Source organism: Balaenoptera musculus, chromosome 14 (assembly GCF_009873245.2).
Source record: "Balaenoptera musculus isolate JJ_BM4_2016_0621 chromosome 14, mBalMus1.pri.v3, whole genome shotgun sequence".
Classification (NCBI taxonomy): domain Eukaryota; kingdom Metazoa; phylum Chordata; class Mammalia; order Artiodactyla; family Balaenopteridae; genus Balaenoptera; species Balaenoptera musculus.
In genome coordinates, this window is record NC_045798.1 from 72,274,729 (window position 1) to 72,291,779 (window position 17,051).

General features: G+C 38.0%; 1 protein-coding gene across 7 annotated transcripts in view; it reads right to left on the reverse strand.

Moving 5' to 3' along the window:
• Positions 1-13,289, reverse strand: part of TXNL1 (thioredoxin like 1) — a 34,691-nt gene extending 21,402 nt beyond the window's left edge. For 3 of the 7 annotated variants that reach the window (XR_005016168.1, XM_036822960.1, XM_036822962.1), the window contains exons 1-3: positions 12,906-13,257; positions 2,231-2,327; positions 132-305 (exon numbers count right to left, since the gene is read on the reverse strand). Coding sequence is in view for 6 of the 7 variants with exons in the window: in XM_036822960.1 (XP_036678855.1) it covers positions 132-305; positions 2,231-2,327; positions 12,906-13,003 (369 nt within the window). In the remaining variant the exon portion in view is untranslated. Of the gene's footprint in view, positions 1-131; positions 306-2,230; positions 2,328-2,862; positions 3,011-12,905 lie in introns of those variants that run through there. The other 4 variants (XM_036822961.1, XM_036822963.1, XM_036822964.1 and 1 more) reach the window with 4 other exon arrangements.
• Between the last annotated feature and the right edge of the window lie 3,762 nt (positions 13,290-17,051).

The following is a 17,051-nucleotide window of genomic DNA, read 5'->3' on the forward strand; positions in this document are numbered from 1 at the left end:
TTACTTTTAAAGTTCTTAACTGAAAGTATTCTTAACTAGCAAAAGACAAAACATGAAAACAGTGAACTTCACTTCAACCAAATAATGACAAATGCAAGATATATCATGATTTCACTTTTAATTCTACATACATAGCCTTTTGGAATATCTGTGTCCTCGTTGCTTCCAGGGTCGTTTTCTAAGTGCTGCTTGATTTTTTCCTCTAGTCCCACAGCATCTGCTCCTTGATACTGATCAATTCTCACTTTGTTTCGAAAAAACAGAAATGTAGGTGTTGCTGATATATTGTTGGTGGCAGCTGTTCCCTAGAATTGTCAAGTTAGATAGCATTATGAATTAAAACTAATCTTAAACCACTCTGAATATTCACTCTACATCTCTATGGAAGCTAAATATCACAAGCATGAACTAAAAACATATAAAATAACTTCACTCCTAATTGTTACTTAAGAAAAAACGGGCCTATTCTTAAGGGGCACAACTATATTACCCTTACGTCCGCAATGAATACTAGCCCTGCATTTTTGTTTTTGTTAAGTGCTTCATCCAATAGAACAATCGGCTTCTAACACAGAAATTGCACTTTACAACACCAGACAGTTCTCTCATAAGTACAGACTGTTTCTCAAATGCAGAACCCCAGAAGGGTATTGAGCTATGTCAACACAAACCACTGCTACTAGGAAAAAGTACACATCTGAAAAAACAGTAGCCCATCTGTCCGTGAAAAGGAGGTAACACCCTTTGCACTGCAATCCTCATCTAGTTCTACTCTTAAAGAAATGACTTCTGGTCTTCCATCAAAAACACTGCAACGGGTATCTTTTTAAATTCTGCTCCAACTCCACGATATCGTTAAGACTAGCTACCGAATGAAAATTAATTAGTCACTGATTCATTAAACTCATTGAACTCTTCATGAGAAGTGTAAAGAAAATAGTAAAATAAGTATGTCACCTTGCATATTCAAATACTAGGAAGAGGTACCGCTATATTGTTTTTTAAAAAAAAAGCATAAAGTTTACAGAAATGTCTTCTCTAAGCCTCATAAAAAAAAACAAGATTGACCTTTTAGAACAGTGCTGTCCAAAAGAAATATAATACAAGATACAAATGTGAGCTACACATGTAATTTAAAATTTTCCAGTATCCACAAGAAAAAAGTAAAGAGAAACAATTGAAATCCATTTTAATAATTTATTTTAGTAAATCCAAATATGCAATTCAACATATAGTCAATGTAAAAAGTTAATGACATACTTTACGTATTTTCTTTCATACTAAGCCTTCAAAATCCTACGTGTATTTTACAGCACATCTCAATTTGGACTTGCCACACTTCAAGTACTCAGTACCCAACCACATATGGTTACTCTACAGGACCACACAGCTCCAGAAGACAGCACTTCCAGATCAGAGACAGTGAACACTCAAAATAAGGCCAGGGCTGCTGTCCAGCAGTATGTGATATAAGTACTAAACAATAAACGTGTAACACAGAGTTTGCACCAAATCCCCAAAATACTTATCTGCAAGCTATATAACATTCTAAGATTTTTTTCCAACCCAGAAATGTATCAAAGACAAAAGCTTCACTGGAAAAAAAAAAAAGTTACAGAGCTGTTAGTCAAAAGACTACATTTTTAGTGTTGGAAGAAGCCTTCAAAAATTTTTTTTCTCTAACAACTCCTCCATACTTCTACATATGCAAATGCACAAGTGTCACATAGCCATGCTGACTAAGTAACCAGGGCAATCTACCTACAACACTGTGGCTCAATCAATAGTAACCAACATTTTAAACTTTCTGCTGAGTATGCAGCATTGGAGCTAGGGTTATAAACTGATCAATTCAAAACAAACGACATCCAAGAATTCTCTGCCATGGCTTTCTAATCAACCAATGTGCCTGCAGTATAAGATATAATTTTAGATTTACAAAGAAATGTAAAACACAGAACTGCCAGGTGACCTATTAAGTTTAACAACATAATATTAGTTTTGTACCAGAAAAATATTATTAGCAAATCCAGAAGCAATTAATATTGGACTACCCTTCTTAACTAATGCAGCCATAACAACATTTGTAATAATGACATTAACATAATATTATCCTACCTTCAAAAAAATAAGTACTTAGTGCATAAAGAGATAAAGGATGAAATTAATGTTGAATTTCAAATCAATGTGTAAATAAAAAGACATTTTTTTAAGGACTCTTTTGCCTTACCTGACACTGATGTACATCTACTTCCAAGAATACTGCTTGTGGATACTTATTACTCATAGAACTGAATGCTGGGGCAATCCTTAAACACGGTCCACACCTGTGAGAAAGGTAAGAGATGCTCGGTAAAATAACACCAAACATTGTACTAATTTATACTCTAAAGATCTTGTCAATTAAAACACAGAATTAAAAACATTCTGATCAACCTGTCTTTAGACTTTCTCGTCTTTTCCACTGTACTATTTAGATACACTTGCATCAGTACCACACTGTCTTAATGACTACAGAATTATTTTAAGTCTTTAAGTCTAACAGTGTTGTCTTCCAGCTTTCTTCTCACTGAAAGAAATTAAAGATCTAAATAAATGGAGGAATATACTATACTTATGAATTGGAAAAGTCAACACTGTCAAGATGTCAAGTCTCCTCAATTTGATCTTTAAAGTCAATGTAAAATTCCAAGGTTTGCTTGGAAAAATTAACAAATTCAAATTCTAAAATCTATAGGGAAATAAATATCAAGGATAGCCCAAGCATTTCGGGGTTCAAAGCTGAAGAAATTACATTACTAGATATCAATAACTACCAAAAAGCTTTATAAAATTAAGAGTATAAAGGATAAACAAACTCACCAATTTTAAAAGAAAAGGGTCCAAAAACAGACCCATCCCATACACAGTAACCGAACTTCTGAAAAAGTTGACACAGCAGTACAGTGGGGAAAGGATGGTCTTTTCAATAAACAGTGCTGAGTCAATATGGATATCCACATGGGGGGAAAAAAGTGAATCTTTACCCCTAACTCACACTGTACACAAAAACCAATTCCAGATGGATTATAGATCTAAATGGGAAAGGTAAAACAACAGTTTTAGGGAAAAAACACAGTGGATACTTTCAAAACCTTGGAGTAAGCAAAGATTTATTTCTTAAAACACAAAAAGCACTAAAGAAAAAAGGGAAGAACTGATATGTTGGGATATACTTGATAAGCTGGAAAATATTAAGGTTAAGACCTTTTGTTCATCAAGATACCATTTAGAGGGTGAAAAGACAAACCACAGACTAGAAAAAATATCTGTAAAACATATCAAATGTAGGACTTATACCTCTAATATGTAAAAAAGCCCCTACAAATCAATAAGAAGACTGACATCCAAAAGAAAAAAGGGTACTCTCAAACTGGACAAATGAGGTTATCCAAACAGTCCATAAAGAGAAAAAGACTTCCTCGGTCACTATGGAAACCAGGGAAATGCAAATTTGGAGACGCAAGAGGGAGGAGATATGGGGATATATGTATATGTATAACAGATTCACTTTGTTATAAAGCAGAAACTAACACACCATTGTAAAGCAATTATATTCCAATAAAGATGTTAAAAAAATTTTTTTAATTAAAAAAAAAATAAAACTACTCCCACCAAAACAGCTAAAACAATAGAGAAGGAAGTACTGTCAAGAACTTGGAGGGCTTCCCTGGTGGCGCAGTGGTTGAGAATCTGCCTGCCAATGCAGGGGACACGGGTTCGAGCCCTGGTCTGGGAGGATCCCACATGCCGCGGAGCAACTGGGCCCATGAGCCACAACTGCTGAGCCTGCGCGTCTGGAGCCTGTGCTCCGCAACGAGAGAGGCTGCGACAGTGAGAGGCCCGCGCACCGCGATGAAGAGCGGCCCCCGCTCGCCGCAACTGGAGAAAGCCCTCGCACAGAAACGAAGACCCAACACAGCCAAAAAGAACTTGGAGCAACTGACCTGTTAGTGACAGTGCAGATTGGTATAACCACTTCAGGGGGTAAGAAAAGAAACTGGCAGTATCTGCTAATGCAAGATTTATGCCTACTTATGACCATTTCTAGGGTATATAAAACAGAAATATCTGTATATGTTTGCCTTAGGGTTTTTGAAAAAATATTGGTAGTAGCAATATTTCTAATGGCCAAAAACTGGATACCACCTAAGTTCCTTTCAACAACAGAATAAGTAAACTAACTGCAGTTATTCACATACTGGAACACTATACAACAGTGAAAATGACTGGTGTAAAACCTCATGCCAAAATATGGATGAATCTCACAAACAACACTGAGAAGAGAAGTACACTATATGATTCCATTTATGTACAGTTCAAATACAGGCAAAACAAATCAATGGTATTATAAATCAGGACAATGGTTACTTTTGTGAGAGTCAGTGACAGGATAAGGGCATGAGAGAGATTTCAAGAGGCTAGAAATGTTCTATTTGTCCAGAAGCTGATTAAACGTGCATGTATATTCAGTTTGTGCAAACTCTCTAAACTATACATTTATAATTGTATACTGCGTATATCTCAATAAAAGTTCCAAAAAATGAGAAATGGTTTTAGCAGATAGGATAAAAATGGTTTTAGCAGATAGGAATACAAGGAAAAGCAAACTCTAAAATACAAGATGTTCAAATTCAAGCTATGATTCTCTCTCCATTCTTAACATTTTAATCAGCATTTTCACCTTTTGCCATCCTTAAGATTCATACCAAAAAGTTAAGAAAGTAACTCTTAATTTCTTACATATTAAACTTGATGCTTCTGAAAGTAAATTTTTGGATCTAACAATGCTGAAATAGGCCCTGAGACTAAATTTTAAAGGAACAAACAATTACAGTCGACAAAACCTATGTTTAGTTTAGCAAAATACTTCCAGTTACTAATAAGTCTTAAACACTATGGATGGGAGTACAAATTGGTAGATCCTTTTTGAAGGGCCATTTGGTCATTATCTACCAATTTTAAATGAATGCAAACCAAGATTCAACAATCTCACTTCTAAAAGTCAATCTTATCTTAACACTTACTCAATTTCACAATAATATGTATAAGGAAGTTCAATGCAATGTTTGAAATAGTAAAAAATAAAAAAAAAATAAAAAAAATCTAAATGGCAATCAATAGAAAACTATTTTTTAAAGTTATAACATATAAAATAAGTTACAAGGATATATTGTACAACACAGGGAATATAGCCAATATTTTATAATAACTATAAATGAAGTGTAACCTTTAAAAATTGTGCATCACTATACTGTACACTTGTAACTTATATAATACTGTACATCAACTATACTTCAATTAAAAAAAATTATGACACACTCACACCAAGGGATAAGGATAATTTATACAGTTTAAAAGAAAACTAAGTCTCACGATAAAATATTTTCTATGACCACGTTAAAAATATGTATTTATATATGTATTTATATGTTATATATGTACATAAATATATATTGAAAAGTTAGGTGGGTCACACAATAAACAATTACTTCTGTAAAGTGGGACTGGAAAAGGAAGAGAGTTTAGGGGAGACTTTTAAAACTACCTACACTTCTGTATCCTTTGCTTTTATATGATAAACAGGTATTTTCATAAAATACTAAATTGCAAATAGAGAATTGAATGTTAACTGCATTTAAACAGTAGTCACGGATGAAGCACAGGTATCATGCTGTACCACAAAATATACCTGGTATACACACAGTATCAGGTTTTCTCATTCCTGAAAAACCTCTCTGCAAAAGCGTGCCCTCGAAAATAAGAAGGCTTATGGAAAAAATAAGATTGAGATAAGCCATTTAAACCCATGTAACTTTGTGAAAACATTCCTAAGAAAAATAGTAACTAGTATTCAGGAAATACCTGGACAGACAGGCAGGTGGCTCAGACCTAGAGGCTACACCTCAGAGGATATTTAAAATGTACAAAAACAATCGAGCGGAAGTGCCCGCTTACAGGTGCTGTGAGTATCCAGATGGAAGGCGAGCTCTGAGCCAACGGGGCTGCCATCCAGGTAGGGGCAGGAGGAAGCCGGCGCAACATGAGAATGACCCCCGCTGGGGACCAGGAGCTGGCTGCAGGAGCTCAGGTTTAATTTTATTCATTCTGACTTTCTTAAAAGGAACCCGAAAGGGAGCCTGCCTCTGTGGCTGAGGGCTTTTCTCCTTCCTGCTAAAGGTTCTATTTCTATTCCTGCTCTTCACTACCTAAGAAAAATAGAATATGAACCAACCTCACCTCCGCACTGTACTGACATAATCACTCTACTCATCAGTCATGTATGAGCTACCTGGAGTTACAGAAACTCTTTCTGAAGCTAAAGAGACTGTACTAAAATAATGGCTACCTTGAAAATAAGTGCCCCCTTTCAAAATATAACCTTATCTAGATCCTTTGTTTAATTTTAGTTAGCCATCATAGGTTGGAACTTTAGTCAAAAATCAAAATAAATCATAGCACACAGAAGCATAGATATATACAGCAGCATACTTTCACATTATAATCACTCAAATGAACTGATTTGTTATTTGAAGTAAGATGTTTTCCTCGCTTACCCCTAGCATTTAAAAGTAAACTTAAATTTCCATTTTTAGCTGAGCTCATGAACAAATCATTTGATTTCTCTGTATAAAATGAGAAGAGACTAGATTCTTTAAGGACCTTTCCTATCTCTAATATATTTTTCTCCAAGTATGCCTAAATTTCAGGATTGTATTTTTTTCTCTTGCACAGCCCTTGATTTGCAGTCTTTAGATAGTACATAACCTCAGGACCTTTGAACTTGTTGTAAAAGAGACGAGACCATCTAGTCCAGAGGTTTAAATAAGAAAGAAAGAAAGAAAGAAAAAAAAGAGTTCTTTTTCCACCTCTGAACTTCTTTTTGATGGAAAGCTGATGTTAGATCCAATATGTAAGAAAGATTCTGACTTATGCTTTTTGAGAAAAACCTCAGCAGACAACCCTCTAGCTTTCTGCAAAACGTAAAGAACCAAACCCACAAAACTGAAACTTTAAAACTGACCTAACCTAACACAATTATTCAATAAATGAGAAGTGAAGACCAGAAAAGTTGAACGACTTGATCAAGGTCAGACATTCTAGTTAATGGCAGGACCACAACTAGAACAGTTAAATCCTAAAGCCAATCCAAGATCAGCTTTCTTTGAAAGCACCACGTTAGGTTCTTAGTAAGATTTGTGTTTACAGTTTTTCACAGTCTGCTGAATTAGATATTATTTATTGATAAAACCTAAATACATAAAGGCTTTATATCAAACTAAAGATGTTAAAAAACCTAGCTGGGACAGAGAAAATGGAAGGAAATTGTTAATAGGCATGTCATTTTCAGTTATGAAATCTATTTTTGACTTTTTAAGTTGTAGAAAAGTCACTACGAAAATTCTTCATTCCTGTCTTCTGATACAAGCTGGTACCACACAGCTACCATGGAAATATTCTGTAAAAATTACTTTTAAGAAAAACTCTGCAGGATAAACAACAAGGTACTACTGTATAGCACATGGAACTACATTCAATACCCTGTGATAAACCATAATGGAAAAGAATATGAAAAAGAATGTATATTTATGTATAACTGAATCTCTTTGCTGTAGAGTGGAAATTAACACAACATTGTAAATCAACTATACTTCAATAAAATAAATTAAAACAAAAAAAATGTGTGTTTACTGTCATAATATAAATAGATTTTATTTCAAGAACTTGCTGTTCTTTCCTATTTGCTAAAGTAGTCAGTGCTCCACCTTGAGCAGTAATATGTGTAAACACATTCAGCTGGTGTGGGTGTGGAAAATGTATGTGCTTTCTGAAGACGTATTTTAAAAGTTTATTTTTCTGCGGGGCGTAACTTTAAAACAGGTTATTTCTAGATGTATTACATTCACTAATGGACAGGCATAACCATAACTGGTCCTATTAGTAACACAAAACAGCTAACGTTCATTAAGCATTTATTATATGTTAGGTAACTTATAAAACCTTTAAATTCGTTTAAGCTTTACCATTCCTCATTTCAAAGACAAGAACAATGAAGTACAGTGCTGAAATTTGATCACAAAACCCTTAACTGCTATTTCAAAACCCCCAAAACAGTGGCCTACACTGTGCTTTTTTTTTTTGGTTGTTATTTCTAAATTAACTGCCAAGATTAAAACTATTTATATGCTCTTGAAAGGAATCCAGACAGATAACATACTATATGATACCATTTTTATAAAGTTCAAATACAGACGAAATTAGTCCACAGTGTTAAAATTCGCGAGTGATGAGAAGGAGCCTGCAGGAGGTTGCCGGGGGCGGGGATGTGACTGTGCTACGCTGCTATTCCTGACCTGTGTATTGGTTAAACAGGTGTGACCACCGCGAAAATTTATCAGACTCTACACTTAAATGATTTGTATACATTTTTGCATGCCTGCTATACTTTTTTAAATAAACATGTTTTTTAAAATTCTCTACATGTTCTCTAGGGCCTCATCATTCCCTAGTTATCTTACAGCCACCTACCTCACTCCCTAATATTATCTGCCCAGTCCTTACGAACTGTTGGGCCTCCTAACTCTGTATTATGGTAAAGTACCTTCAGTCCACAGCAATTTTACAATATATAATTAATACTATTACACAATGTATTATTGGGACAAACTATCATAATCATTAGATCTCACCATCCTAACATACACTGACATTCTAACTGGATGGTAACAATAACACCTAACCAACTACAAAGTAAGACCTGCTTTAAGAAAACTGAGAGAACCTACTGTACAGCACAAGGAACTCTACTCAATGCTCTGTGGTGACCTAAATGGGAAGGAAATCCAAAAAAAAGAGGGGATATATGTATACCTATAGCTGATTCACTTTGCTGTACAGTAGAAACTAACACAACATTGTAAAGCAACTATACTCCAATTAAAATTTTAAAAAAAACAAAACTGAATATATGGTAAACATATCTACAAAAGTGGTACACTCACGAATTCAAGATAAAAATCACTCATTGCTGAGTTTCACAGGAAAGAAAATGCATATCCTTTTAAATTTGGCGTTTACCCATCAGTGATAACAAAACTAGCACTGTTTATGACCACTTAAGTGTATCCGGGTATATTTAAGAAGTAACAGTTTGGAGATACCAGTTACAAAAATATGTTACCACAGTATATAACGCACATATATAATTTCATTCTCTAAACGATATGGTTAGGCTACATGTTATTATTCTCACTTTACAGGTAGGGAAATGAATATCAGAGTGTGAACTGAACTGACTTCCATCAAAGGATTTTGCAGGAAGAGCTTATTCAAGGCAACATTTACGGAAAAATGTCAGGCTCCATGCAATACAGAGGTGAACTTGCATGTCCCTTCTGCTTAGGCTGGGAAGAACAGGACAGCACCTTACAACCCAGAGAGTACATTCAACACTGGGACCTTAAACAAGTCATTTAATCTCCTTCTGACTCAACTTCCTCATTTGTAAAATGGAGATAATTTTAAACATTATTTTGAGGACTGCAGAAGTCAATAAGTGCTCCAATAAGTCCCTTACACAGACCAAATTTGATGTAAGTGACAACTGTTTTAATTGCTTAAAAAAATACTGGAGAACAGTGCCATTCAATGGGTGAAAGAGTTTTTTCAACAAATGGTGTTGGGAAAACTGGATATCCACTTGCAAAAAAATGAAGTTGGACCCTTACTTAACACTATATAAAAATTAACTCAAAATAGATCAAAGACCTAACTTAAGAGTAAAAACTATAAAATTCTTTGATGAAAACATAGGGAGGAATCTCCATGACATCGGATTTGTCAATATTTCTGGGATATGACACCAAAAGCACAAGAAACAACAAAAGAAAAAAACCATAGATAAATTGGACTTCAGCAAAATTTTTAAACTTTTGTGCATCAAAGGACACCATCAAGAAACTGAAAAGGCAACCAATGGGAGAAAATATTTGCAAATGATATATCAGAAAAAGGATTAAGACCCAAAATATATAAAGAACTCCTACAACTCCACAACAAAAAAACAAACAATCCAATTCAACATGGGCAAAGGACTTGAACAGACATTTCTCCAAAGACAAATGGCCAACAAGCACAAGAAAAGATGCTCAAAATTACTAGTCATCAAGGAAATGCAAATCAAAACCACCAGATACCACTTCACACTCATCTAGGATGGCCACTAAAATATAAAAGAAGTTGGTATGTAGAGAAATGGGAACTCTCCTGCATTGCTGGTGGAAAGGCAAACTTGTGCAGCCACGTGGGCAAATAGTTTGCTGGTTTCTCAAAAAGTTATACACAAAATTACCATATAATCTAGCAATTCCACTCACCGACATATACCTAAAAGAACTGAAAGCAGGGACTCACAGAGATCCTTGCACACCAATGTTCAGAGCAGTATTATTTACAATAGTCAAAAGATGGAAACAACCCAAATGTCCATCAACAATATGCGGTATATACACACAACAGAATATTGTATGTATATATACATATACATATGTGTACGTACATATACAACAGGATATTACTCAGTTTTAAAAAGGAAGGAAAATCTGACACATGCTAGAACATGGATGAACCTTAAAAACATTATGCTAAAGTAAGCCATAAACAAAAGGACAAATATTATATAATTCCACTTAAATGAGTTATCAAGAATAGGCAAATTCATGGAGACAGAAACTAGAAGAAAGGTTACCAGGGGCTGGGGGCAGTGGAGAGAAGGTATGGGAATTACTGTTTAATGGGTGCACAGTTTCTGTTTGAGATAATGAAAAGATTCTAGGATATGGATAGGGTAATGACAGTACAACATTGTGAATGTACTAGAACTTCCCCGGCGGTCCAGCGGTTAAGACTCCGTGTTTCCAATGCAAGGGGCACGGGTTCGATCCCTGGTTGGGGAACTAAGATCCCACATGCCATGCAGCACGGCCAAAAAGATTAAAAAATATATATATACGTGTGTGTGTATGTGTGTGTGTGTGTGTGTATGTATATAGTGATTGTACTTAATGCCACTGAACTGTATATTTTAAAATGGCAAATTTATGTTACATGTATTTCACTACAATTAAAAAAACAACTGAAATACTGGAGAGCCACTGAAGATTCTTAAACAGAAGAATGACAATCTGTATAGTGTTTTAGTAAAAATAATAGGATGGACAAAGCACAGCAGGTGAGAATAAGGAATAAGGCTTCAAGTAGAGATGGAAAGGAAATGGAGAAACAGGTGCTTGAGAAAACTATGTTCTTGGCCTAAAGTGGGATGACAGTAATTTTTCTCACTTCATATAAATCATGTATTACTCTTCCTCTCTCCCCGTGCTATGGTTAAGGGGAAAAGAGAGCATATCACTGAGGCACAAAAGTATAAATGCTCCCACTAACTAAAATTAGAAAAGTGAACTAAAAATGAGGTTCGTTGTTAAAATCATCTCTTCCTTTTTCCAACTTCCACCTAGAACTTAACAAATGTATATAGGTATTCCCTCATATTAAGAATAGTCATTATAAAATCAACAAAACTAGAAAGACAAACCTTAAAATCTAATGTACCCCCCCCCCTTTCCAATTCTGTATGAGGGAGATTGGTCCCAAGGTAAGTCCTAACTTGTTTTCATCTCTACCTACATCCCTCCATCCCCTAAACCTAATCTAATCCTAATGCCACCATCTATATATTCAACATTTATCGAATCACGTTCGATAGGTTTGAATCACTTTTTGCTCTAAGACTCAAAACACTGCCTTATGTCTATACAGTTATCTGGACAACAAAATGTGTTGCATAAACAGCGATATCTGTAGTAGACTTCTCCAAGTTAGTGTAAGTGTAAATAACACCAGGGGGTCAAGGTACATCAAGAGGAGACTTCTAATCCTTCTCACTGGACACTGACATACACAAGGGGAGGTCAGCTAATACACAAGCTCGCTGAAGTCTTGGTTCTGAATGTCTATTTCCAACACGTCACTCTCATACAGGGACACACTGCACACCCAACATGGAAGATCCGCCAGCTCTGCGACCTATGAATTATGTTGAGATTTACCAAAGCCAGATAACATCTTTCAAGTGCCCTGTCCTCTTAAATCATCAAGTCAAAAATAGAGTCTACTTGGTCAAAGCCAGATATCTGGACACCTGTCTACCTGTACTGTATATATATACCTACTATAATTTCCGTAATCAGATGCAACTGCTTACACAAGGTGGCCTAACTTACAAACTTACAAATCAAAGAAGTAACAGAAACATTAAGAAAATTAAAAAGCATCCTGACCCAACATTAACTTAATTTAAAATGCATTAGCTTTAGGTCTAAGCACTCCGCGGATTAGTTGGGTAGCTGAATCTTCCTACAGTTTTCCACATATGCAGGTGGTGAAGAGAATCAAACCGTTTGGTAAATTAAATTTTGCAAGTTTCTAAGATGCAAGTGACAGCTGCATCCCGGGAAAGAAGGGGACAGGCGCAAGCAGGGGCGTTTGTGGGAGACTCCCACAGACAAGAATGGAAAGAGCCGGGTCACCCCCAAGAGCAGAGCCCTTCCGAGGACTCAGAAACAGCGGGCGGGGATCTCGCGGGCTGGGGAATGCGGTCGGCCAGGCCTCCGAGTCCGCCAGAGACGCCCCGGTGCACAAACGGGGGTTCACACCCAGGAACTGAGGCCTAACCGGGCAGCGGCCTTGGGCTGCGGCCAGAGCCGGACATTCCAGAGCAGAACACGACCACAAGGCAGGCGGGATCGGGAAACAGAGAAAGAAAAGCACAGACAGCAGGGACTCACTGGGCTCGGGCCCGGACTCACCCTCGCATGGTGAACTTGACCACGGCGAGTCTGGAGCCCGCGCCGCTCAGCTCCGGCTGGAAATCCGGGTCACTCCCGACCGGCTTCACACCCACCATTCTCAGAAGTCCGGCAGGGCGGCCGCGAAGCCACCGGCTTCAAAACTGAAGAAGACGCGGGAGAGGAAGGAGGGAGGCCCAGGAAGGCGGAGGCCTGGACAGAGGAGGTAGCGACCGCGGCGTCTTCTCCCGGGGCTCTCAATGCCGAGTCACGCCAGGGAGCGGAGCGGCCGTGGGGGCGGGGATGGGAGCGGGGGTAAAAGGGAGAGGCGAGGAAAGGGAAGGCGTGCGGCACCCGGCAGCCACCGCGCGGCAGGGCCGCCGGCGCTTGCGCACCTTGACGTCATTTCCGCGCCGTCCGTTTGCTCCCACTGTCCAATCCTAAAGCGCAACCCGTGGCCCCACCCTCGACTGAGGAGCCCCTCATTGGCTGGAGCGGCGCAGGCGCAGAAGAGCAGCGGTCACAGGCACAGGCGCAGGCGCAGATTGCACTTAAGTGCGTGTATTCCTCCGCGGTTCAGAGATCAGGAGTTTTACCGAGGAGTTTTCCTGTGGGAAAGTGAGAAAACTGTTTTTTCTCCGGGGTTCTTGGCTGCTGCCTAAGGTCTTAAGTTCCCTCCTGGAAAAACTTTGAGTATAGTCCTGTCTCATATTCGGGACAAGTCGCCACACTAGACAAAGTAGACTTTAGGAACATTTATTTAGGTATCTCATTACACTTGGGCGCTCTCTGGGTAGTCATGCGGAAAATGCTAATATTATTCACCCTTCACTTGTGCCTAAAAACATGAAAGCACCTTCTCTCCTTTAGGAACTCACAGTCTGGTGATAGACGCAAACAGTAGTTACAGTAACAAAGACGTTTGCAAAGGAAACGATGGAGACAAATGAGATAGGATGGGGCAGGATAAATTTGCTAGGAGATGTGACCCCTGAATCGAATCTTGATAAGGAAGAAAGAAGGGCATAGCCAGATGGTAAGAGATGATAGGGTACTCCAGGCGGAGAAAGCAGCAATGCAAATGCATGGGTTGAGAGGGATGGGGATGATGATGATAATAATAATAGTTAAATTATGTGCCAGACAAGATCCAAGCTCTTTATGTGTATTAGCTCATTTAATCCTCACAACAGCCCTAATTTTCCAAAGTTCACACACCTAATGCAAAATCAAGCCGGTGTTCAAGTTAAGGCAGTCTAACACCAGCGTGTTCATTTAAATATTAGGCTAGGAGACAAATCAAATGATTTACCTTTGCTTTTAGCTGGGGTGATGAAATTGAAGAGGAAGGTGAAGGTCAGATGATAACTAGAAAAGGAATTTGTATTTTAACATGAAGACAATGGAGTGTCACTGCAGGACAATTTTGTGGTTACAAGTGTCTTTAGAAAAAGCCCGGGAGGTAGCAGTGAGGACAAAAAGCAGTGAAACTCCTCTTTAGGAGTTTACTGTGGTAATCCAGGAACTGACTTACAGGAGCAGCTGCAGTCAAACGATATACTTGAGAAACAATTAGAAGATAAAAACCACAGGGTTGAGTGAGCAGTCAGACCAATTTGATGAGATGACAAAGGAAGGAGTCTAGGGTAATGCAAATATTTCAATCTTCTGGCTCTTTTTACTGATTTGAGATGCCAGAAGGACATCCAGGTGAGGTGTACGTTAGGTAGTAGGAAGGATGAGTCTGAAACTAAAGAAAGGAGTAGGCTAAAGCTGCAGAGTTGAGAGTCATCAGTTTGGGTAGTAATTGAAGCCCAAGAAATGTGAAAAGAGAAGCTTAAGTGTGCTGCAGAAACATAATTATTCCTAACTGAACACAGCCAGAACCTTAGTAACTCTGTTCCTTTCTCATGTGATACCAGAACAGTGTAATGGCTTTAGACTCAAAGAGACAAAATGTTCAATAATAAATCTCTGCTACTTATTATTTTGTGGCCATGGACAAGCCACTAACCTCTCTGAACTTCACTTTCTTGTCCACGAGAATTAGATTAATAATACCTACTCTCTAGGATTGTGAAAGTTAAAAGTAATAGTAGATGAGGTACGTAAAGAACTAGAATATAAGGTGCTCAATAAAAGATATTTATAAATAATGGTGTGTTAGGGCTGCCATAACAAAATGCCACAGACGGGGTGACTTAACAGAAATTTGTTTTGCAGCTCTGAAGACTGGAAATCCAAGATCAAGGTGTCAGCAGGGTTGGTTTCTCCTAAGGCCTCTCTTCTTGGCTTGTAGATAAGCACCTTCTCGCTGTGTCCTCATGCACACACACAAGCATGTACACTCCTGGCGTTCCTCTTCTTATAAGGACACCAGGTCTATTGGATTGGGGCCCACCCTCATGACCTCATTTAACCTTATTACCTCCTTAAATGTCTTGTCTCCAAATATGGTCACATTGGGGATTAGGGCTTCAACCTGGGTTTGGAGGCACACAATTCAGTACATAACACATGGATTATTATTATTCCCAAGGGTCCCCTTGGTTTTGTCCAAGACGCAAAGAGAAAGACTCTCGACTAAGGCAGTTATGGTAAATATTAAGTGGGGTAGGGGTTTTATGAAAGCAAGACCTTAGAAATCTACAGATTCCTGAGAGGCAAGATAAAAATAGGGACTGTAAAAGTTAGATCTGATAGACGCATTTCTCTGTTTATTTTCCATCTGTTTCTCCACATCCACTCTCAACCATTCTTCACCCTGCTCTTAGCTCCAGAAAGCTGACCTACAAGAACTGGCTCAGTAAGATTCCTTGTTGGAGCTTCTTGTTAGAGCTTAAAGGATAAAAGAGAGTGAGACCCAGTTATTAGTTCTCACAGCTCCCATCCTGCTGTGTTGCCACAGGTTAATTGTTTCTTTACCAAAGACCATAGCTCCTGTCAGGAGGCTCTTCATACCATTGCCCTTTTTGAGTAGTTCCAGTAACCACTGTCTTTCCTGGTCCCTTCAAGGCTGGGAGTAAGAATCACTCCTGCCTGTTAGTAGAACTCCTAGCCTACTGAGGCTGTCCTTGGAGAAACACACTGCTGTAAGAGATCCTCACACAATCCGGAGATGCAGGCCAGGTGACAGTTGTCCCTATTCTACTGATGACAAGACTGACTTTCAGAGAAGTATGTAACTATTCCACTATACAGTTATGCACTGCTTAGCCCTGTCAAGGTCATGCTCAACATTATACAGAAACAGACTTTCTATATGTAAATGGAAACATTTAGCAGATGTTATTACAAGGTGATGCTCTTAGGGATGATTTTTTTCTCATCAGTATTTTCTAAATTTCTTCACTAATTATAAATAGTATATGTAATAATAAAAAAGAAGAAAGAGGGCACATCTAGAAAAAAAATCCTACACGAGAATTCTACAAAGAAGGTCCAAGTTTCTTCCTTGTCCTATTAGTAATAACTAAAACAAAAATAATATTGACAGTTAATCGGTCTCCCTGTGTCATTTAACTAATGCTTAATTTCATTAAGTAAAATAAGACTTTAGTGGATGGAATTTTCCCAAAAGATGTTACTATTTTTCTTCTAAATTTGTATATGCCACCCTGAAAACCTTGTTTCCTGGAATTACCATGAAAAAAACCCAAAAAAACCCAAGTTACAGACCCTGAAACCTCTGCAAGAGTGACTTGTGATTATCCTTATCTCTCCATTCCCGGGATTAACATATTCAGAAATGTCAAATATGCTGCACATAAACTCCTCCTACCCCTTCCCTGACTTGGCCATGGCAGATACCACTATTAGAGGCTACGGTTTCCCAGAGTCTCTGCCTCAGAATTGCGTTTGGCCCCCATTACCAGAGTCAGCCCTCAAGATAAAAACTATTTGCCATCCCACTCCTTATTATGACTGTCATACCTTGAAATTCATAGTTCTCAAACTGTAGTGAATTCATTAAAATGTGGGTTCCCAGTTTCACAGCCAGAGATTCTGACTCAGTAGAGCTGGAGCATGGCCCAGGAATCTAAATTTTAACAAGCACCCAGGGTAGCTGATGCAAGGGGTCCATATTTTGTGAAACATTATTTGATGATGACTTGTCTACTATTATATAACATTTACCATTCATTTAATATGTACAAGGTACTGTGA